Genomic DNA, 23,887 nt, shown 5'->3' on the forward strand with positions numbered 1-23,887 from the left:
CGATGTAAATCACCCCTTATGTGTGTAAATTCAAGTTAATGAAATGTCTTTCCAGACTTCATTCTGATGCCATAAGAATTCTGGGCAGATGGTTTTTATTTTAGCAAACACCACTAGTAATAGTGATGGTTCCCTTATATGTGTCCAGGAAACTGAGGCTCAGATGACTCATGCCATGCCATCTCGCACATCTCTGTGGGCCCAGTGGCGCAGGGTGGGGGCACATGGATGTTGGGGAAGGAGGTGGATCCGTTGGGAAATTTCTGAGATGTACACGGCCTCCTGAGGGTGAGTCGGGAATCTGACTACAGGAAAGGAGGCATTTCCTCAGATTTATTAACTGAACAGGACACAGAAAACAGAATTCACAACTTTATTGAAAATACAAAAACATGCCCTAAAACAGAGGGGCAAGAACTTTGGGCTGCCTGAAACTTCAGCGGTCATTTGGGGAATGATGCTTGATGGTGAGATATGAGTGTGAATGTGGCTCAAAAGCACGTAGTGCCACACAGACCGTTCCTTAGAAAATGGGGACTTCAAAAGGAACACAGATGGTAAGGCACCAGGCCTTGCCCCCTAAGGCCAGGCACGGGGAAGCCTACGCGGGAGTATCCAGGGCAGAACAGGCAAGACAAGAGGAGGAAAGTCCCGCAGGTTCAGCAGAGGCTGCCTCAGTGGTCCTGGCTCCGGAAGAACCCATATGACATCCAGCTCTTGAAGAACGGAGGCATCGCACAGTCCGAACAAGGTTAGGACTGTGGTGCGGCCGAGCAGCACGGGATGCGGCAATCTAAACCTTAATGGCCTCTGCTGTCTTCTCCAAATGGCCCTCCTCCTCCTGAACCAAACCTTCAATCGCAGAGAAGAAAGGAATTGGTTGAGTACACTGAGCATTTAATGTGCTCCACGAAAACACACAGCAGGCAGTGCTCCAGGCCCGTGACATTTAAACCGCATCCGGACAAGCTTTTCCCTTCCTGCTAAGAGTGCAGGAAAGTGGCCACTGTGGCCTCCCTTCAGCGCACCCCAGTGACCGCCCACTGTGTGCCAGGCTGTGGCTTGGCTTTCTGCTTCGACCCTCTCCTCCCGACTGCCATGTCACTTCCCCACGCTTAGAAGCTGAGGAACTGCACTCTGTCCCTGCCGGGACTGCAACTACCCCTGGGATGGCTGTGCCCTGACAACTGCCCTCAGCTGTCCAGCTGCCACTGACCCGTACTCACTAGACCAGTGGCACCCTGCTTGTGGGGGAAGCTGAGCATAGGAACAAGTGGGTGCCTTTCAAGTCATACTGAGGGGAACAGCACCCATTTGGAGAAGCCTGTGTTCAGGGTCCACTAAAGAGCCAAGAGGAGGAGCCGGTCGGATCTTTCAACAGAAGCTTTCTGCCAAGGATGAAGGAAGGCCCATCCACCCTCTGAAACCTCTCCAGAGTGAAAACGATGGTACCACAGGGAGGCTGGGTCATGGGGGCCCAGGGAGTTTGTGGCTTGTCTTGCTGGGACACTGTGTCCACCTGAAGCCTGGACACTGCCTTCGCCTTGCAGAATGTCAGGGTAACGGGTGCTTACGCTAAGTGCGACCAACCTCAGCAAACCTCTTAATCCCTTGCCCAGTCCAGCGTCTGGGGGGCAGGAGGCACACCGCGGTCAGGGCCGTCAGTTCTGCAACGCTCCACCCTGTTCCACCCTCCAGACCTTCCTGGGCCCAGGCCTGGGTCGGCTCCCTCTGCTCTGGCTGCAGGTCCAGGGCGCAGGGCCATAGCCTCTGTTGCCCAGCACGGTGGGGTCCCCAGGCCCTGCTCCTCCCCCAGGAGATCCCCATGCCCTCCCTCATTCTGAGGTCAAGGACGTGGCGCTGACCTTTCAGGCAGGTAGCCAGCAACTGTGTGGGTCACAGAAGGGCTCCTCCCCAATATCTGCCAACAATTAACAGCCACAAATAAAGCCTGCCCTTCGCACTCCACTGTCCCCTCAGCATCTGAGTTAGGGAACTATGTTGGATCTCACATTTCTGGGAGTTCCTGGTCTGCGCCATTGTCAGGAGACAGAGGGCCTCCCCTCCCCCATCTGTGCCCTCAGATTCGCTCTGCCATCTCAGCATGTGGGTCCTTCTGCTGCATGAACAGGCAGTCTGCAACAGCCAGGGCCAAGGAGCTCGTCTGGGGGAGCCTAGGTGTACTAGTGGTCAAATCTGCATAAACATAACCAAAACGCAGAGCAGGCGACTGAGGTACAGGCCGCTACTGGTTCCATATTACTAATCCTGGTTTCTTATTCAAACAGCTCCTGCTGTATGTGCAAAATAGAGTGTGGGGCAGCCGCCATTAAAATACTGTCGGGGCAAATACTGTCTGAGCTCACTCATACGTGGGACCTTACAAACAGAGGAAAGGAAAAACAAAATCCTAGAACAGGAGATGAGATTTGCAGTTACCAGAGGCAGGGCTGCGGGAGGGGGCATTTGGAGTAGGGTGGTCCTCTTCCAAAAGACACAAGCTACCCTTTACAGTGTTAAGTGAGTCCTGGAGAAGGTAATGTACAACATGATGCCTGTAGTTCACACTGCTGGATGGCACACAGGGAAGCTAAGAGAAGAAATCCTAAGAGATCTCATCACATGAAAAACACACTTTTTCTTTCTTTCTCCGTAGCCTTTAAACACAATTTTTCTTTCTTTCTTTGTAGCCTTATGGTAGATGTTAACTACACTTACGGTGGTAATCATTTCACAGCAGGTATAAGTCAAGTCCTACTGCTGTGCACCTTAACCTTATACAGTGCTGCATGTCAATTATATTTCAATAAAACTAGGGACCACGTCCTAGGGAAGTTCGGCCAGTAGAGTTTGGAAATGGATGGAAACCTCAGGTCGCTCTCCTTATTTGTTTCTGCCGTGTCCTCTTTCTTCCAGACCCCCACTGACAGAGCGCTTTGCCTCCAGGGAGGGGAACCGACTCGCCAGGACGTCAGGATTGCTCTTCCTCTGAGCTTGCTTCGCCTGCTTGAGGAAGCAGAGACCTGGGCCTCCCTAGTCCTGGCCTGACCCGCCTGGGAGCCCAGCCCCCGGCCTTAGGCTGCCAGCACCCAGCAGCCTGCTTTGTTGGGCTGCTTTCCTGGCCCCCTGCCGCCAGATCTGCTGCCTGCTTCCTTCACTGCACTCACGGCACACACTCTCTGCGGCGAGGCTAACGAGCCATCCTCATTTGCCCTTTCCTCTGCCTCTCCTTTCCTTTCCTTTTCCTTTTCCTTTTTTAAGAGGTTTTTAAAACTCACCTCTTGACCCGTTGGCCCACAGATGAGTCCTCACTGACTGAGCCAAGGGAAGATATTTCAAATGACCACGGGGAAATATTTAAAAAACTGACAACAGGGGAGAATCCAGCCTGAAGTAAGAGCCACCCCGACTTCCCCTGTGTCTTTACAATAGTGCCGCAAAATGGCAGAAAAACCCTCAGGGGTTAGAAATTCCCCAAGAGAATATTCACTGAAGCATCTGGTAGTTTCACAAATTTGGATGTGCCTGCAACCCCCCAGGCTTATGTTTGACTCTATGGAATTCTTGCTGACACTTGGCAGTGAATGCTTAAGTCGGTGGAACTTTGTCAGAAATGGTTGTTTTAGGTTGTCTGGCTTTTTAGACAATTGCACGGTTGCGACTCCCCCTCCCATCGGCACCATCATGCACAACCTACTCCATTAGCAGTGTTTGGGGGCTGTCATATCAAGGACTTCCAGAAAATTTAATTCAGGCTGCCACTGTCCCTAATACCACCTTACCAGACATTTAACTGCAGCAGGAGGGCCAGCCACGTGGACATTAGGCTACACCCTCCCCATCACTCTCAGTTTGCTTCTCTGTTGTGTTCTAGGTGTGAACTGTTCCCTCGTTTCGATGCCTCAATGTCCACGTATTCACTCTTTTGCAGAGTTTATGCTTGTTTAAAAATTTTAACATTTGAACCCCCTTATTTATGAATTTGAATAATTTCCACTTCAGACTTAACCTTATTTGATGCCACACAGCAGGCTTACCCAAAGGATAGCAGTATTAGAAAGAGTAGAACTATATATGACTGTGCATCTGTGTGTGTGTATATATGTGTGGATATGATAAATATATATATTATATGTAGATAGAATTCAGTGACATAGAATAATTAAATATATTTCAGTGTAGTATATACAAACGGAAATATATATATATATCTGTGTGTGTGTGTCTGTGCGTGTGTGTGTGTGTGTCTACCAGGTAAAGGATGCACGGATCCAAGACCACGTGAAATTCTCATTCACAGTTTCTTTTAACTTCAAAATGACAAACTCTCAGCCTGAGGGAATCTCGCCGCCACCTCTCAGTTACTGCTCTTACCCATTCTATGGATTAAATTAGAGCCTTAAAATACTTTGACTGCTCGCTCGTTGGAACGTTCTGTTTATGTATCTATCAGGGCCAAAGAGGCTGAAGTACATTCGTATATACATATTCCTGTATACAAGGAATGGTATATTATGGCAATTTGTTTTTCCTTTAGGAAACCAGGTTCCCCTGGTAATGGGAAATTTCCAAATGCTGGCATTCATCTGTCCTTTTTGGCACCCACCAAGTCCCCAAAGTTCAAAACTTATTTCCTAAATAGGAAGAAGGCAACAGAAACAGGAATGTCAGAAAGCATAGGACAAGGGTGTCCAAGCCCCGCAGCAGGTTTTAGAATTGCTGCCCTGACTAACTGCTTTTTCAGGTGCACTCACCTGCACTGTGGCTTCAGGCACATCCACGATTCCTGCAAGTTCCTGTCTGAGGGGACAAAATCACAAGTGTTCAGCGTTTGGACTAGTGGATGAATTTAAGTATAGGATGCGATCTCATTAATACTTTTTCCTTTTCAGGGAAATGTCAGTGATTTATTTTATGGACCAATTTCTGCAGTAAGAAAACTCACACCATGTCAAGATTTACAGTGAAATTAAGTCAACAGAAAGCAGTTAAGGAAAGCCAAGTGTCCCAGGAAAAGGAGGCACAGTCCAAGACCACATGAAAATCTCATTCACAGTTTATTTTAATGGTACTAACTTCAACATGAGTAAAACCCTCGGCCTGAGGAAATACCGCCCCACTTCTCAATTACTGATCTTACCCCTTTCTATGGATTAAATTAGAGCCTTGAACACCTTGATCGCTCACTCGCTCGACGTAACCCTCTGTATCTGTGTATCTATCAGGGCCAAGGAGGCTGAAGTACATCCCTGGTAGACGTGAATGGACGGCACAAACTCTCTGCAGTTCACTCTCTGGTTCTGCTTAGCTTCCATTTTTCTATCAGCCGCTGCCCCCATCCTCTGCACTACACTGTTCTGTACTATCCAGGCTGAAGCTTCCTTTAGGGACAGTTTTACCTCAAGAGCGAACGTTATGGAATGCAGAGAAATTACTAAATCATGATAAACGCTTTTTCAGATGCAGCGTTTACAAATGTAAAAGTCAATACCGAAACGACCCACAGTGAACTGATATATCAAAATGTGAAAGAAAGGTAGGGACACTACCCTGATTTGCCCCTGCCGCGGTTCTAGCACAACAGAGGAGCGCGGCTTGGTTTACCTCAATCCTGTGCACAACTATTTCCCTTGATTCCCGAAAGGAAGAACCCTGACCCCCACCCTAGGACCCAGGTGTACAGGAGGGGACCCCAGCAGGCTCGAGTCCTCCAGGTGGCTTTTAGCTCGAGAGGGGCGGAGGCATGTGGGAACCAAATGGGCCCTGGAGCAGCCCACAAGCCGGGGGGTAAATTCGCACCAAGCGGGACTGTCGCTTACCGCAGGGCCATGCTGGGATAGCCAGTGTGCTGGAAAACATACTCCATTAGCAGCAGCTGGGAGTAGGTGGAGAGGTGACGCTGGGCCCGCTGCGGCTCTTCTCTGGGCTCCGGATCCCCAATGGCAGCCTGCGCAGGCAGCTCCTCCTGCCCCGCCTCTCCAGGCTCTCTAGCTTCGCCGCTGCCAGTGCCAACGGCCTCGAGGTTTCGCACCTCCACCAGGCCAGGAGCTTGGCCGCCATGGTCGCCGCCGTCGCCTTCTTGCTCTCCGCCTTCCGCAGGCCTCGCTTCTGCAAAGGAAGAAAGCCAAAGGTGAAGATCAGGGCGCTGGGGCCCAGGCTGTGGGAAGGAGGACATGAGGGGCAGCATCTAAGGGGCGTCCTGTCCGCCCGCCTCCCCCAGGGATTCTTTCTTGGGAGTTGGCTGCAGTGCATGTCCCGTCTGGCACCGACCACGCAGCTCTTCGCGGTCGTCCTCGGCTTCCCGTCTGCGAAAGCAGGCAAATTCGCGGCGGCACGGGGGCAGAGGCTCCATGTCCTGAGTGCGCACTCGAGGAGGCTGTGTGCGTCTGCAGATTCTGCGCTGGGCTCTCCTCAGATTCCTGGGACACAGAAAGCGCCAAGATGGCGGCCAGCCTCCTTCCCCTTCCTTCTGACGCCTAGAAATGGTTACAATGTGTCTAGCTGTACGTGGGCTATGGTTTTTGCAACAACTCCTGGGGATGGGGGCAGGCCGAGGTGCGCATGCGTCCATCGACGGTTACAGTGTATCTAGTTGTACCGGGGCTCTGGTGTTTTGCGGCACTTCCTGGGGCTTGGGCCTGCCGGGGGGCGCCCACCACCTGCTCCACCGCCTCCTCCCCAAGGCCTACCACGGCCCCTGCCACTCTGAGGCTCTCGAGCGCGAGCGGCTGGGCTGCTTCCGGAGGCGCGGCTCTGGCCGCCACGCTGACGGCTGAGGCCATTCTGGTCCCGGCCGGAGAGCAAACGCGCGAGCCAGAGCGGCGGCCCGGCGGGGGGCGGGCGGCTCTCCTGGGCTCGGGGCTCCTCGACAAACTGCGGCGCTTCCCCGCGGAGCATCCCCCTCACGGCTGCGCGAACCAGGCTCCGGAGCCGTTGTGGCCGCGATAATAGGGGGCGCTCTCGTGAGCGGGGCCTTGGCGTCCCGAACCTGATGCCACGCTCCCGCCCCAAGCCACGGAAACCCAGCCAACAGTTCCAGGCAAGCCGACAGACTGCAGCCCAGCGCAGTCTCTCTCCCCGGCGCCAGCCCCTCCCCCTCACCTCTCCGGTTCAGACACGCCCTCACTTGCCCAGGTAGTCACCCATTGACAGGGGGGTGAACTTCTCTCCACCCCCGAGGATATGCAAATGCACCAAAGCCAGGCCAGACCCTCGGGAAATGTTACAATTTTACCCACGATGCATTTTTTAATATTTTTGATTTACACCCATTTATTCTTTTATGGAATACTATGTTAGTTGTAAAACGGTGATTGGCATTATGAAAATTGAAGGAATTCATACAAGTCCCAAACAGAAAGAACAAATCCACTCACATCTCACAAAGATGAAATAATCAGGGCTGATATCGGTGATATTCAATGCTGGTTGATATTCTCACAGACATCCCTACACACACAAGTATAGAGAAGACAGGGTGAATGGATGAGTGTACACAGAGAGAGAATCTAGTAAGACTGGAATCATACCACATATGCTTCTAAAAAATAAAAAGTACTAAATATAAAATTTACTTCATTTAACAGAAGAAAAAGAAAGAAAAGAGATCGAAAGAACTGCTGAACCTCAGAACAGTATTTCTTGACCACAAGAGACATTAGTCTCACAAAATTCCCTTTTCTCCAGGGTACAGTGAGCTTGTCCCTGAGGCATAATGTTTCTTAATAGTCTCCCAAGATGCCCACCTATCATTAAAAACAGCTACAGAAATGTGCCAACAAGTGCAATTAGGTCAAGTGAGGCCTGCTTCATTACCATGGGGTCTCCTGTCCTGGACACTTGTGACGTCCTGGTCCTCACTGGTTAGAAATTGGAGATCAGAACTGGGCAAGCAGCGTGAATCTCTAAAAGAACCAGAATATGTGACTCCTTAAGCGAGCTTCTTTCCATTACGCCACATATGCCTCAGGGTATGCGGTGGCGCTAAGATATATATTATGGAGTAATATTTCTGAGGGCTTCCTCTGTAGCTAGACATGGTGCTAGGTACTTAACGTATGTCATGTCATTTACTCTTCTCATCAGTTCTATGACATAGGTATTGCTATTATTCCCATCTTGTAGACAGTCTCCACACAGAAGTCCTCCCTAATGTATATATGCATGCATATACATACACACACATTTACTTGTATTACATAGAATATATTTATACTTTACTTATATATAATATCCATATATATATATATATATATATATATATATATATATATATATACATACACTTACTTATATACAAGGACCAGAAGTATTTTTTTTCTTTAGAAAATCACATTCTCTGGTAGTGGGAAATTCCTACAAGCTGGGTTTTGCATATCCCATTTTCCACCCACAAAGAGCTAAGGTTCAAAACTTATTTTCCAAACATGGCTAATTGTTTTTTGTTCAACATTATTTTCGTTTATACTGACCTGCATGCTGGCTTCAGTCACATGCATGCATCTTGCAAGCTCCTTTCTGAGCGGAGAAAACCACAAACATTCAGCTGTAGATAAAATTAAATACACCATAGTCAGTTCATGGTTGCTTTTATTTTTTCATTTTTTATTTTTTTTAATTGAGGCATCATTGATAGACAGTCTTACGAAGGTTTCACATGACAACATTGTGATTTCAACGTTCATCCATATTACATGATTGCTTTTAAATGCTCAACCCACAATACCTCTACCCTTGTATATTACTCTGTAGTACCCAGATGGTCTTCTCTCCACACTAAATTTAAGGGGCACCAAAAACTCAGGATTCTGGATAAATGACACTTTTTGCACGACTTTTAAAAATCCAAATTATTATTATGAACACGTTAACAAGAACTTGAAGATAGGATCTGACCCTCCACTTGCACAACCAGCCGTGCCTTACTCCTCTCACCTTGATCATGACCCTGGCTCCAATCAACCACTGTATTCAAAAACCTGGCTTCTGCTGAAGTTTCCCTGCTTCACTCATTTTAATGACACATGAAAATAATTACCTTGGTGCCCAAGGGCAGGAGGTCTCCCAGTTGCCTTGGGACCCTCAACTGGCCTTTGGCTTAGGAAGGGAGGGAAGAGGCTCCGAGAGAGAGAAAGAAGCCTGGGTCCAGCCAGTGCTCCCTGGAAAGTGAGCGTGCCTCAGCATGCTGCTTACCAAGCTAGCATGGCCAAGTAGGGAATTCGTTGTAAAACGCTCTCCCACTCCTGTCGCTGCAACACATCAAAGTGGGACGGTAGAGGGTCTGCTGCCTGTCCCCAGGCTGCCTGGGCTCCAGACCACCGTCCTCCCAGAACTCTCCATCCACGAGGCTAGGAGCTCCCACGCCAACATGGCCCTTTGCTGGTGCTCCTGCTCCTTCCTTAGGTTTGCACTGTATTTCCTCCTCATCTTCTGATGCAATCACCGAGATCAGAGGAGGATTTGCATCTGGAAAGGGGGAAAGGCAAATAGACAAATGCTCCGCTGTCTCACGGAAAGTTTATTTCCTATTGTTGGCTGAAGCACCTGCCACCATCCAGGCACTGACCATACAGCTAATTCTCCCCAGTACTCATTGACTCCCAGGTAGTCATTTTCATCCCTGCTGCACCAGGGCAGAGACTATCTTCATGTAGCCGTGCCTCTCTGCAGACTCTGCGTGGGGATCCATGACAACCCCAGGCTGGGGTCCACAGGTGTAGCCAGCAGCCCAGTCAGGTGCTCTAGGGGTGTCTGGGCGCAGTGACAGTGTGTGGGTCTCAGGTTCAAAGCACGCGTACTACATGTTAGGCACTGGCTACTCGCTTTTTCACTGGCAGTTGCAGTAGGTGGGACCTGCTGGTGCATGCATGTTAGTGGGTGACCATCAAATATAAAATGTTGTTCATAAATATAAAGAACCCTTACAAATATAAATTTTATATGGCATTTGAATGAATGGTAAAAAACATATTTGCTCTTAGAATCATGTGCACGAATAAGAAATCTTATAGAGAATGCCCTTAGTGGTTCTTATCAACTTCAAAAAAGTTTTAGATGTTTTTGTATTTTATATGTTTATGTAAATATAAAAACACTTAGGAATAACTTTGTTTCATATAAGATAAATGTAACCAACCTAAAATTTATATATTCAGAATTATTGAATTCTTAAAATATGTGCATATTTACATTTTAATATATAATTAAAACCTAAATGTATGATTAACATAAAATGTATTTAGAATATACCTATTGAACTATCAAAATATAAATATTTAAATTTTTTATATAAATAAAATCTAAATATATAATAGAATATGGTAACATAATTTATAATTTTCTATTATGAACATTTTGTATATTATTTACAAATGTTTTATATATTTATGCATACTAAATTTATAAATATATACCATATAAAAGTATTTTTAAAATGTTTGAGGCTCACTAGATTTCTTAAAGGCATTCTCTTTATAGCATTTCTTATTAGTGCACATGATTCTAAGAGCAAATATATTTTTCACCATTCATTCAAATACTATACAACAATTTATTTGAGCATATATCCATATACACCAAAAAAGTGTTAGAAAGACACTAAAAACGTCTCTGACCAATGAAATCATAAGTTGAGGAAGAAGAAGGGTGCCTGTAGGGCGTGTGGGTGTGTACTGAATGGGGGATCTATAGTGCAGCTCAGCCAGGTACACCCAAGTTAGTGGGGTGCCTGTCCAGAGCACGGGGCTTTGCTTGATTTTACAAGCTGATTTGGATACGAAGAGGAAAGACAGGAGACCTCATTTTAGCTCTTGGAACAAAGTTTGGAGATGTCTTTTGACCCAGCCCTCCATATCCAGCAGCCAGTAACGTCAAAGGGGCTAGTAATTAAACTGAAATGATTGGCCTGGAGGCTGCTTGCTTTAAGTATTTGCAATGATGCTGAAATCAAAGCCCTCCGTGCAACCTGTAGCTCTAGGAGATGGATCTTGGGGAGAGATTTGCCCAGCACTCTGGATGGTCACATGCAGTCTGGAAGAAACCCAGTGTGCCCCTTGAGAAAGTTTAAGTGCTCCAGAGTTTTACAAATGAAATCCACGTCAGAGGACAAGTACAGATTCCTGCCCAGTGCCAGATACTTGGGTTCTATCCTCAGCCAAGGAAGAGTGAGGAAGGAGCGAAAGCAATGAAGTAGTAGGGTAAGAGAAAAATAGGAAGAGAAAGGCCACCAATAATGAGAAGAGGCAGTTAGGAGCACAGGTCCAAAGCCTGGCTCACTGTGTGTCCTGGGCCAGTACATGATGAGCCTGTCTGACTCTCAGCTTCCTTACCTGAAAAACGGCGATAATGACAGTGCCTACATCATAGAGAGTTTTCGTGAGGGTTCAATGAATTAATGCATGTAGCTTCTTTCTGCAACTCCAAACATCCAGCTCATTAGTATATCTTAACTGCATCTCAAAAACACATCCCCAAACCTTTCACTTTTCCCACATGCCTTAAATCTAACCACTATCATCTTAAAGTGGGGCATCGCATTAGCCTCCTGTCTCCATGTTTTCACCTTTCCTGCCTATGACCCTTCTCCACTTGGGAGCCAGAGTGATGTGATGGGTAAAATGTGAATTAGACTCTGTCATGCCTGCAAATTATGAGTCATATAGTGCTTGTCCTCCTGTTGGACCCAGAATAGGCATGTAAAACATGGAAACTATTATTTCATTACTATTTTCTGGCTCCTAGGGATAAAATATATAAGGCTCTAGAAAAAGAACTGTTGATTGACATAAGCACTCTTCTGATACTCTTCCTGGCACAGAGCTTATACATGAAGAAGCCAACATAGGCTTATTGGCGGAAGCACACTGGTTAAAAAAAAAAAAAAAAGACATGACACAAGTGTCATTTTCACACGAAAATGTCCCTATCTTCACTGAACACTGCCAGAGGATAGCAGTCTCTCCTCTCTTGGACCCTTGTGAATAAAAAATATGAAAGTGACTGAAGTAGGAAATGTGAGGCTGCTCAGTGTAATGGTCATTTGGGAATTTTTATGGTTATCAACGCAATTCATCCTCCTAACACCCCATTACAACTACTAGTTAAAACTGTTATCCCCATTTTAAAGATAACTAAACCAAGGCAAAGTGAGAATAAGCAGCTCATCAGAGTAGCCAGAGAGCAAGTGGCAAACAAAGCCCGCATTTGGAAGCCAGCAGTCTGGCTCCAGAGCCCTTGATCTCCCAATTAGATCTGTCACATCAGACCATGATTCCTAGCTACTTTCGCTTGGAATAGAACACCACCTTTATTTTAAAATAAAAATTAAACTACATCTAACTTAAAAAGTTGAAGTAAATACTGGAATAGCTGGTATGGAGGTAGGGCAACACTCACCTAGAGGAGAGGGACTGGAGCTTAGATAACAGTGGAGCCCACTGTGGAAATCTGTGGAAGGACACACCCCCTGTGCTGTCACATATTTCCTAGCTAGTCTATTGCAAACCATGAGGAAAACCCGTTGGATCTCTCGTGCAATAACTGATTCAAGGTTGAAAATCCATCATCCATAATCTAGCCAAGAGAAGGGGAGGCCTGCTAATCCCCAAGTGCCAGCCTGCAAAGGAAACAATTTGGTTGAAGTCAGAGAGAGGTTGTGGGATTGCCATCCCTGGACATCTTTTTAAAAGTGAATTAGTCAGTCACCACATTCTAGCTGAATTTTAGGTGTCCTCCAGAAATATGAAATGGGAGGCACTTACCCATTAGGCACAGGGGGTGAGGTGCCTCAGCTCCATGATACTTCCAAGGACCCGCAAAAATGGTTTCTTTCATAAAATGATGCTGAAGACACTGGTGGCTGCCACGGTAAAAACAGGGTAAAGGACATAAAATTCCAAGCCTAGGGCCCACTATTAGAAGCCACTTTAAATACTTGGGATATGGACACCGCTGGAGCATCTACAAAACACGTCTTGAAGGGAGAACCACGGAGCCCTCAACCTGGCCCGGATCTTTTTTATTTGACTATAAATAAAATGTTATTTTTTCCTGAGCAAGAGGTCAGGATGTTATTTCCAGGAAAAGGGAGGAAAGGGAGGAGGAGGAGGAGGAGGAGGAGCAGGCAGAAAGGTGGAGGACACTCACCCGGGTTCCCAACAGGAGCCCACCCAGCACAGGGAACACCCGAGCCTGGGTGGGGAGCATAGCAAGATGCTGGAGTGCAGTGCAGCGGAGGAAGCATACTCCCCAAGGGAATTCAGATCGTGTACTCCACTATGGAATCCACTGTGCAGTGCAAGCAAGCGTTCTTGGATGCACTAAGCACGGGGCTGGGATCTGCACCCGCACTCTGATGCAGATTCATTACTAAAGCTTTGGAGAACTTGAACTTTGAGGGACGCTTTGGGTTTCTTGCAGAGCACGTCCGACCCAGAATGCTCTGCAGACCCAGCCTCAAGATCCCATGCCGACACCCCGGGGAACACGGTGGGCTCTGCCTTGAGTGCACGTGCAGAAAATCAGGAGGAAACAGCCCCCTAATTAATCATTTCAGCTTATTAACTCGTAGCATATGCAGGATGCCAAATGTGGAGGGTTGGACCGTAAGACGGTCTCCTAACTTTTCACAAGGGCTCCCCATAGTTGGTGTGAGGTCTCATGCCTTCCATCTCTCCCCACTCCCGACCCCTCCCCAAAATCAGCTTGCATAATCTCGCACAACAGACACGCCTCCTGACTCCTTAGTAAGCTGAGCTGTAGAGCCCTGACTCTGCACACGCCCATCCCCCCACCACACGTCCTTCTCATAGCACCCCCTTGTGGCCACGCCCCAGCCGCTTTCGCGCCGAAGCAAGTCCCACTCACTACAACTGGCGGGAAAGAGACAGCCAATAGCAGTCGTCTGAAGGGGCGTGAGCAGGCCTAGAACCAGCCCCAAACCAGTTAGAACCAGTAGCTGGCGCCAGAAAAAACGTCTGTGCCTGCCGCTCTGTTCCAGGCCAGCAGTCTGTGGAAGCGCACGGCTTTTGCCTTGCTCCAGCCATGGAGCGTCAGCCCAGGGGCAATTACCATGACCTGGGCATCTACTATAACCTGGGCTACTTCTGCCTGGGAACATACGAAACCGGAATAAGATCTGGATTCGTGCAGGGTGCAGCATCAGACGAGAAAGGAGGCGGCCACCCTGGCGAAGGAACTCCAGACCTCACGGGCGATTCCAACCGTGAAGAAGGCGACATCAGGTGTGAAGACAAGAACCGTGAAGGTGACGGGAACCATGAGGGCGACGGGAGCCACGAGGTCGACGGGAACCACGAGGGTAGTGGGGGCGGCCAGAAGAATCAACAGCCTGAAGACCCGGCTTGTGCGGCGGCGGCTGCCGAGGCTGCGCTGCCCCACCGTGGGAAGCGACGCGCCCGGCGCATTCATTTCATGCCGGAGCAGCTGCGGGTGATGGAAAGCATTTTTGAGCAAACTCGGTACCTGGACGGGCTCACAAGGTAAGTGGCTTGCTCCAGGGAGCACTCTGTTCTTCAGGGGGTTTAGGTTCATTTCCAAGCACCTTTGTCTCTCCCCCAGCCTCCTCTCTCCCTTCCTAAGCCAAAAAAGCCACCTGTGCCCCAAGGTTGGGGGATGAGAATGCCTTCTGTGCAGCAACAGAAATATTTTCACACAGTAGTTATGTGAATCAAGTCTGGGAACTGGTGTGTTTTTTTTTTATTGTAAAATATACGTAAAGGCAAAATTTAGTATCTCTGCCATTTTTAAGCCTACAGTCCAGTAGTGTTATGTACATTCGTATTGTTATATAACCACTCTCCAGGACTCTTCCTCTTGAAAACTAAGAAGTCTATACGCAGTGAGAAACTCACTGTTCCCCCACCCAGCTCAGCCCTGGCACCCGTTTTGTACTCTCTATTGCCATTAATTTGACTGAGTGCCTCATGTAAGTGGAATCAGTTTTTCTTTTTGTGACTGGAGTTTTCCTCTTAGTGTAATATCCTGAGGCTTCATTCATGTTGTAGCATGTCTCAGAAGTCTCTTCCTTTTTAGGGCTAATATTCTGTTGTGTGTAAATGCCATATTTTCTTTACCTGTCCCTTTATTAATGGGCACTTGGGTTGCTTCTGCCTTTTGGCTGCTGTGCATAATGCTGCTGTGAACTTGGGTGTGTAAGTATCAGTTGGAGTCAGTTTTCGATTATTTCAGGTATAAACCCAAAGGTGGAATTGTTGGATTGTGTGGTAATTCTCTTTTTAATTTACTTTAACAACTGCTCTACTGTCTTCCATAATGGCTGCACTGTTTTACATTCCCACTAGCAGTACACAACGATTCTGATTCTCCTTAGTTTTCGACACCTGTTATTTTGTTTTTTTGATATTAGTCATCTCAATGCATGTGAAGTGGTACCTCACTGTGGTTCTGATTTGCATTTTGCTGTTGATTGGCGATGTTGAGCATCTTTTACAATGCTTATTCGAGTCGTTTCCCCATTCTTATGGTTTATAAGACTTTTTTCCTAATTTTTTTGTTATGGTGTCATTAATATACAATCACATGAGCAACACTGTGGTTACCAGATTGCCCCCATTATCAAGTCCCCACCACATACCCCATTGCAGTCACTGCCCATCAGCATAGTACGATGCCAGAGTCACTACCTGTCTTCTGTGTGCGATACCGCCTTCCCCGTGCCCCACCCCCACATTATGTGTGCTAATCATAATGCCCCTTAATCCGCTTATCCCTTCCTTCCCACCCATCCTCCCCAGTCCCTTTCCCTTTGGTAACTGTTAGTCCATTCTTGGGTTCTGTGAGTCTGCTGCTGTTTTGTTCCTTCAGTTTTTGCTTTGTTGTTATACTCCACAGATGAGTGAAATCATTTGGTACTTGTCTTTCTCTGCCTGGCTTATTTCACTGAGGTCCATCAGATCCATACCCTCTAGGTCCATCCACGTTGTTGGAAATGGTAGGATTTGTTTTCTTATGGCTGAATAGCATTCCATTGTTTATCTTCTTTATCCATTCATCTACTGATGGACACTTAGGTTGCTTCCATTTCTTGGCTCTTGTAAACAGCGCTGCAACAAACATAGGGGTGCGTGTCTTTTTGAATCTGGGATCCCGCATTCTTAGGGTAAATTCCTAGGAGTGGAATTCCTGGGTCGATTGGCATTTCTATTGTTAGTTTTTCGAGGAACCTCCATACTGCTTTCCACAATGGTTGAACTAATTTACATTCCCACCAGCAGTGTAGGAGGGTTCCCCTTTCTCCACATCCTTGCCAGCATTTTTTGTTGCTTGTCTTTTGGATGTTGGCCATCCTAACTGGTGTAAGGAGATATCTCACTGTGGTTTTAATTTGCATTTCTCTGATGGTTAGCAATGTGGAGCGTCTTTTCATGTGCCTGTTGGCCATCTGAATTTCTTCTTTGGAGAAGTGTCTCTTCAGATCCTCTGCCCATTTTTTAACCGGATTATTTGGTTTTTCGTTGTTTAGGCACATGAGCTCTTTATATATTTTGGATGTCAACCCCTTATCAGATATGTCATTTATGAATATGTTCTCCCATACTCTAGGATGCCTTTTTGTTCTACTGATGGTGTCCTTTGCTGTACAGAAGAAGCCTTTTAGTTTGATATAGTCCCACTTGTTCGTTTTTGCTTTTGTTTCCCTTGCCTGGAGAGATATGCTCATGTTGGTATTCAAGAGATTTTTGCCTATGTTTTCTCCTAAGAGTTTTATGGTTCCGTGACTTACATTCAGGTCTTTCATCCATTTTGAGTTTACTTTTGTGTCTGGAGTTAGACAGTAATCCAGTTTCATTCTCTTACATGTAGCTGTCCAGTTTTGCCAACACAAGTTGTTGAAGAGGCTGTCTTTTCCCCATTGTATATCCATGGCTCCTTTATCATATACTAATTGACCATATGTGCTTGTGTTAATATCTGGACTCTATTCTGTTCCATTGGTCTATGGGTCTGTTCTAGTGCCAGTACCAAATTGTCTTGATTACTGTGGCTTTGTAGTAGAGCTTGGATTTTGGAAGCGAGATCCCCTCTGCTATATTCCTCCTCCTCAGGATTGCTTTGGCTATTAGGGGTCTTTTGTGATTCCATATGAATTTCAGAACTATTTGTTCCAGTTTGTTGAAGAATGCTTTTGGTATTTTGAAAGGGATTGCAGTGAATCTGTAGATTGCTTTAGGCAGGCTGACCACTTTGACAATACTAATTCTTGGTACCCAAGAGCATGGGATGAATTTCCATTTATTAGTGTCCTCTTTAGTTTCTCTCAAAAGTGTCTTGTAGCTTTCAGGGTATAGGTCTTTCACCTCCTTGGTTAGGTTTATTCCTGGGTATTTTATTCTTTTTGATGCAACTGTGAATGGAACTGTTTTCCTGATTGCTCTTTCTGCTAGTTTGTCGTTAGTGTATAGGAATGTGACAGATTTGTGTGTATTAATTTTGTATTCTGCAACTTTGCTGAATTCAGATAGTAGTTGTACTTTTGGAGTGGATTCTTTCAGGTTTTTTACGTACAGTATCACGTCATCTGCAAAGGGTGGCAGTTTGACTTTTTCCCTCCCAATCTGGATGCCTTTTATTTCTTTGTGTTGTCTGATTTCCGTGGCTACAAACTACAGTACTGTGTTGAATAAAAGCGGGTAGAGTGGGCATCCTTGTCTTGTTCCTTTTCTCCTGATGTTTTATTGTGGCAAAATACACATAAAATTTAGTGTCTTCACCATTTTTAAACATACAGTCCAGTAGTGTTATGTACACACATTGTTGTGTAACTGATCTCCAGGACTCTTCATCTTGAAACCTGAGAAGTGAGTACAGTGTGAGCAACTCACTGTTCCCCCAGCCCCCTCAGCCTGGGCAACCATTTTGTTACTATCTGTTCCCATGAATTTAACTACTCTGAGTACCTCATGGAAGTGGAATCATAGTTTTTTCTTTGTGAGACTGGCTTTTTTCACTTAGCATCATATCCTCAGGGTTCATTCATGTCATAGCGTGTCCCAGAAGTCCTTCCTTTTAGGGCTAATAATATTCCATTGTGTGTAAATACCATCTTTTCTTTACCTGTCCATTTATTACTGGGCACTTGGGTTGCTTCTGCGTTTTGGCTATTCTGGGTAGTACAAATATCTTTCCAAGACCATTTTCAATTATTTTGGGTACATATGCAGAAGTGGAATATTGCTGATCATAGGCTAATCCCATTTCTAAATTTTGTTTTTTCCTTAGCAGCTGCATCATTTTACATTCCCAAGACTTCCAATTTCTTCACATCCTTATCAACACTTGGTGTTCTGGTGTTTTGGTAGTAGCTATCTTAATGGGATGAGGAGGAAATCAGTGTGGTTTTTATTTGCATTTCCTTAATGAACATTGATGTTGAGCATCTTTTCACGTACATGGTAGCCATTTGTGTGTCATCTTTGAAGAAGTGTCAGTTTGGGCCCTTTGCCCCTTTGTTAATCTGGGTGTTTCTTTACTGTCGAGTTGTAAGAATTCTTAATATATTCTGTATAGTAACTCCTTATCAGATACATGATTTGAAAATATTTTCTCCCATTCCATGGGTTGTCTTTTCACTCCGTTCGTGTCCTTTGATGCACAGAAGTTTTAAATTTTGATGTAGTCCCATATATGTATTTCTTGCTTTTGCCACCTGTGCTAGTGGCCCTTTTTAGTAAATAAAATTTTAGTGGAATCAGGGAAGGAGAGTGAGGTACTGTCATGCAACCCCAGTTGATGGATTGTTCTTTTATTAAAAGTTTTGATAATTTGTTCATTAGACTCTTTGCATTAATTTTTTTAAAAGGTACATTAAAATTATTTTTCTTGGATACTGAGTTGTCAGTGCCACCTTAAATTTTGAGGGGAAGCCATCTAAAAAGGAAGCCTGGGGCCGTAAATGACAGAAAAGTTTACTTGGGCGGTCTTGCGGGGAGACTACAAATTTAAAACAAGCATAAAATGTACATATTTAATGTTATCCACAACTGCGAATACTAAGACATTTGTGGTTTTCTCTCTTCAGAAGCCTACTTGCAAGATCCATAGGTGAGACTGAAGCTAGAGTGCAGGTGAGTACAACTGAATGGCAGGGCAGCCGCTCTGAAGCCTGCTTTGAGGATTGGATGCTTTTATTCTAGGCATTCTCACATTCGTGTTTTTGTTGTTTTTCCACTGGCAAAGAACTTTTAACCTTAGGGATCTTTGCAGGTGGAAAATGGGATATTTAAACTCCAGCTTATGAATATTTCCCATGACAAGTGAGAACATGATTTCTTAAAGAAAAAGGGAAAAAAAGGAACTGCTTCTATTCTGTGTACAAATCTAAATACATATATTTTACAAACATATAGATATGTAGATCTATATATACATATAGAATATATAATACCTATATACATATATATGTGTATGTTCAATAACGTTCAACTCATTCTAACAGTGGTATCCTGTAGGGGGAACACTTCTGTGTAGAGTGGGACTCATCCTAAATTTGGAAGTACTCAAATTAATGCACAGAGCAGGTTATGAGAGGGTTCAGTTGTGCTAAATCACTTAAAACCAGACATAAGCTGTTAGAAAAATGAGTGTGTTTATAAATGGGGGAGTGAAGGAGTAACTTTTAATTAAGCTGAGACAGAGGAAGATAGCTTAAAAGTCCGGTTGCTTGATTCTCCCGCTGGTGTTTTTAAGTGTTTGGTAAGGCGGCGTAGAGCGGCAGCTCTAAATTTTAATTTTCTTTAATACTTTGATGTATCAACCCGAAGACATTGCTAGAATAGCCACATTATGGTGAGAATGGGAAGAAAGTTTTGTAAGCTTTGAAAATTTGTCTAAAGAATGAAGCAAGCAAGAAGAATGTTGAATTAATATTAATTTGACCCAACAAGGGAGAAACAGGTTAGGAAAAGAATTACATATAGTCAAAATAGGTCTTTACAGACACCATACAAATGCAACATTATGAATCTACTAAATGTGCCAGTATTCTCCTGAGGAATTTCTAACATCTGAGGAATTTATTTTTTTCCATTTTGATGGTACTACTTTGAAGAGGTGAATTTTGTGGAATCTGTTTGGTGGGGGAGGGAAGGATGGCCCTCCTTTCAGGGTAGATTCATAGCTGTGTTAATTTCAAGTACTTTTCGTTCCCCCAGGAAATGATACTTTTTTGCCCATCTGGGACAAATGGGCGGCCAAAAAAAATAAAAAGAACCCTAAGTTTTATCAAAGAGGTATTTCCCCCCAAAGAAGAAAAGAAAATCGGTATGAGTTTTGAATTCATTAGCTTTGCTGCAGTGCACATTTGAGTGCAGTGATGAACAAAGAGCTGAAGGTCTGGCGCTGGGAGTGCCTGAAAAGCAGCCCCACACAGCCCACCATTGAGTGCTGGCGTCCTAATGCCAGAGGCTGGGCTCACAGGCCTGGCTCGGCTTGGAAAGGGTGGGAGGAGGTTGGGAGCAGTTTCTTAGGCCGGCAAGGCATATTGCAGAGGATAAGGAAAATGTAATGCTTGGTGAGTAGCTTGCCCCCCCCGCTCCGGGTTCATATAGTGTTCTCTCACTGGCATTCTGAAGGCAATGGGAGCCACGAGGAACAACAAAGCAGGAAAAAAACTTCAGGGTTCTCATCTATTTCCAAACCCTGCCGCATGCATTTCCATGAGAAAATTAATACACAAGTCTTCCTCCTTTCTTTTGCAAATAGAACTGTTTGGTGAAACCAATATTGGGGATAGAGACCTAATATCAGCCCAGACCGCTACAGCCAGCTGTGGGCTTTGGTTATGTTTATGGAGATTTGACCACTGGTGCCTTTGGATCCCACAAAAATGAGTTCTATCACACTGGCCTTTCTTAAACATGTATTCATGCGGCAGAAAGACTGCAAATACTAAGACAGGAGAGTGGAAATGAGGCTTCAGGCAGGGAAAAAAGGCCCTTTGTGTCACATAAAATTCGCAGTTTGGAAATTTCCAAAAGGATTTAAGTACAATGTAAACCCCATTAACTAGGACACTGAGAAGATAGTGCAGTTGGACTGACAGTTTTGCTCTGTTTGCAAAATTAGTTGGCGGATATTTAGGGAGGAGCCATGCTACAACCCCTTAGCCTCATTGTTGTCGCCTATGTTCCTAAAATGCCTGTTCCACGTTCTTGCCTTAAGAATAAGGGATGGGATTGGGACCTCCTGGTTGAGTAGCAGCGCCTAGGATAACCTGCCATGCTGGACAACAGTGGCTGTGGTCCAGGATCCTGGGACTGTAGCCAGAGCAGAGTGGGCTGACCTGGTCCTGAGCCCAGGAAGGTTTGAAGGGTGGGGCAGGTTGGAGCATGCAGAATTGACAACAGTGACCACGGTGTGCCTTGAGATGGTCTCGACTTTCCTTAATGCTGCAGATTACAAGAATCAAGGCAGTGTCCAAGATGTCAGCAACTCTCAGGTCCCAGTTAGACAAGCCACACACTCCTCAGGACCCTATATGGCCAGGCCTCCCTAAAAAGGGGCAGACTGCATTTTAACTCTCGAGAGGTCTCAAAGGACTCATGACCCCTAGGACATCCATGAAGGAAACCTTGTCTAAAAATCCATGTTCCTTCCTATTGATTATTTACTTCCCGCTGAAGATAGATTGGCTTTTCAAATAGGGAGCTCTTCCACTCAATACGACTTTAAATAGGGCCCACTACTTACAGTGTTCAAATTCCCCCGTACACAAGCTGACCCTATCCCTAGTGAGGAAGGGGCAAGAGGCAGCTGGACAGCTGATGATCCACTGTCAGGATACAGACCTTTCTTTATCCTGTAATCAGGCCTGGGATCAGCAGCAAGGATTGGTCCAGTTAATAAGCCAGACTTCCAGCCAATACCTGGAAAAAACATTAGAATATTAAAATTGGGAGCACAGAGACAAAGTAATATACCTATTCCAGAGCCTGGCACATAGCTGGAGCTGAGGGTGAGCTGGAGGGAGGGGGTGTGGTGCTAACTTTGCGGAGTTATTTTAGCAATAATTAAATAGCTTCTCCTGATGCAGTTTGAAATTCGAATGGCAGATGTAAAGTTGCACGCTGTGTTTTTTCTATGATGGCATCAACTGTTTCATATACTAAACCAATCCTATTTTCCCTCTGATTATAGATGTGGTTTAAGAATCGGAGGGCCAAGTACAAGCGAAATCAGAGCTCCTAGTGCCCAGGAACGCACCAGCTGACCCAGACCACCCTGCCATCGTAATGATGGAGGGGCCCTAGAATCCTAGTTCCAGAGCTGGAGCACAGATGGATGCTTCTGGCGCCATGGGCCACCCATGCTGCCCATGCCACCCTTATCCCCTCCACACTTGTGTTATCAGTAAAGATGTACATTCTCAATATATCTGTCTCTGTGTACCACATGGGGCAGGTAGGGTATGAATGGCAATGGGTAAGGAAATGCCATTTACACAGAATGACAAGGAGGCCTCCTTTCATGAGGGACAACCCCGAGTCACTGTCAGTAGGCCCTGCATGTCACAGACGTTTCCCAAGTGCCTGTGATGAGTTTGCAGCGGCCCATATATTCTCCTCCATCCCTCCCCCAGCACCCCATTTCATCCCCACCCTGCCCCTCTGTGACCACAAGTAAGGGCAAGATAGGACGAGGGGAGTCCTTAGTCAGAGAGCAGTGTGTTTCCAGACACACCAGCTCCATTGGTGCTGAGAAGGTCAGGCTGCACACTGGACTCTAGGGGAAACGTCCTAAGAAGCTCCTCAAGGGGATTTACGGGAAGGTGGCTACCAAAATTCATTCAGCATGACCCAAATTCGGTTCACTACCCTCAGCTTTTGTGGGGGAGATTGGGAAATAGAAGTGACTCAGGCACTTGAAAAGAAAGATGACAAGCAATTCCATCCAGGCCAGAAAGGGCTCTTCTCCCTTTTCTCCTCTCCTCCCACCAGCCCAGGAAAGCATATTTTCTGGCTCCGAAGCTATCAGGCCTTCAGATGTATTTTGCCACCCTCCACATCCTTGAGAAGATCCCAATTCCTGCTGTTTAAGGAGACCTTTTAGTTTAATGCTGCTCAAAGCAAGAGTAGGGAGACGGTCTCCTGAACAGTGTTCCAGAATAATCCCTCACGGGAAAAAAGTTGTCATACCTTTGCTTTGCTCATCCTGTCTTCTTTGTGTGAAACTGCCAGTGTAAAAACAATGCAAACATATGGCTAAGAGGGAAGAGGCCAGGCCCACTTTTTTAAAAGCGTTAGGTTCTTCTCCGCTGAACCTTTGTTTCTGAGTCACAGTCTTTAGCAGCGGGAGGCTTCTTTAATGGAATTCTATGTTAAAATGATGAAGTGTATGACACCCCCTCCCCTGTCTGTCTTTGCGGCACTGTCTCACGAACACATCGTGGGATCGGGGCACAGCAAACCCACAGTTCTTGAAACCATGATCAAAATTTTCAAAAAGGGATTTCAGGGAGAATATGGAGTAAGTATGACCCCTGGCAAGTGAAGCATCTGATTGGCCCGCCTTTGATGTGGGGTGGCCTCCTGAGGGGACCCTAGATGTCCCAACAATCTGTCGAGTCTGGCGGGTCATCACTAGAGATCCAGGTCATCCTTGTCAGTTCCCATACACTGATTCCCAGTTAGGAGTTGCCCAGACCCTTCCCCCTTGGGTGCAATTTGCTTGCAACAGGCAGGGACAAGGTAGGGTCTTGGTCGCCTCAACAAAGCAGCCCACAAAGAATCAACAGAAGCCTGAGCTGCCACAAATTCTTGCTGGTGATCCACAGGAAGAGCCAATATTGCCCCCACTTTATGCGCCCCCAAGGCCATCAGCACCCAGCCCCCTGGTCCTGGACACCCCACCA

General features: G+C 46.0%; 2 protein-coding genes across 2 annotated transcripts; one reads left to right on the forward strand and one right to left on the reverse strand.

Moving 5' to 3' along the window:
- Nucleotides 1-403: 403 nt before the first annotated feature.
- LOC140847364 (uncharacterized) lies at nucleotides 404-12,762 on the reverse strand. Its single transcript, XM_073227533.1, has 7 exons — nucleotides 12,759-12,762; nucleotides 9,241-9,465; nucleotides 6,690-7,101; nucleotides 6,271-6,419; nucleotides 5,820-6,108; nucleotides 4,755-4,800; nucleotides 404-852 (listed from the first exon to the last, which is right to left on the reverse strand). Exons 1-7 carry the CDS (start codon nucleotides 12,760-12,762, stop codon nucleotides 580-582), a joined length of 1,398 nt encoding a protein of 465 aa, XP_073083634.1. The 3' UTR covers nucleotides 404-579.
- A 1,198-nt stretch (nucleotides 12,763-13,960) lies between these two features.
- Nucleotides 13,961-22,367, forward strand: LOC140847529 (rhox homeobox family member 1-like). The gene is made up of 3 exons (XM_073228089.1): nucleotides 13,961-14,498; nucleotides 19,058-19,103; nucleotides 22,174-22,367. Exons 1-3 carry the CDS (start codon nucleotides 14,041-14,043, stop codon nucleotides 22,222-22,224), a joined length of 555 nt encoding a protein of 184 aa, XP_073084190.1. The 5' UTR covers nucleotides 13,961-14,040; the 3' UTR covers nucleotides 22,225-22,367.
- The last annotated feature ends 1,520 nt before the right edge of the window (nucleotides 22,368-23,887 follow it).

The sequence above is a fragment of the Manis javanica genome, chromosome X (assembly GCF_040802235.1).
Source record: "Manis javanica isolate MJ-LG chromosome X, MJ_LKY, whole genome shotgun sequence".
Classification (NCBI taxonomy): domain Eukaryota; kingdom Metazoa; phylum Chordata; class Mammalia; order Pholidota; family Manidae; genus Manis; species Manis javanica.

Excerpts from the sequence above, each read along its gene's own strand:
- LOC140847364 (XM_073227533.1), bottom strand. Across the intron at positions 6,109-6,270 it reads CGACCGCGAAGAGCTGCGTG|AAGCGAGGCCTGCGGAAGGC; the intron begins GTCGGTGCCAGA and ends CTTCCTTTGCAG. Across the intron at positions 4,801-5,819 it reads TATCCCAGCATGGCCCTGCG|ACAGGAACTTGCAGGAATCG; the intron begins GTAAGCGACAGT and ends TTGTCCCCTCAG.
- LOC140847529 (XM_073228089.1), top strand. The coding sequence starts at position 14,041 with ATGGAGCGTCAGCCCAGGGGCAATTACCATGACCTGGGCATCTACTAT. Across the intron at positions 14,499-19,057 it reads TACCTGGACGGGCTCACAAG|AAGCCTACTTGCAAGATCCA; the intron begins GTAAGTGGCTTG and ends TTCTCTCTTCAG. Across the intron at positions 19,104-22,173 it reads AGACTGAAGCTAGAGTGCAG|ATGTGGTTTAAGAATCGGAG; the intron begins GTGAGTACAACT and ends CTCTGATTATAG.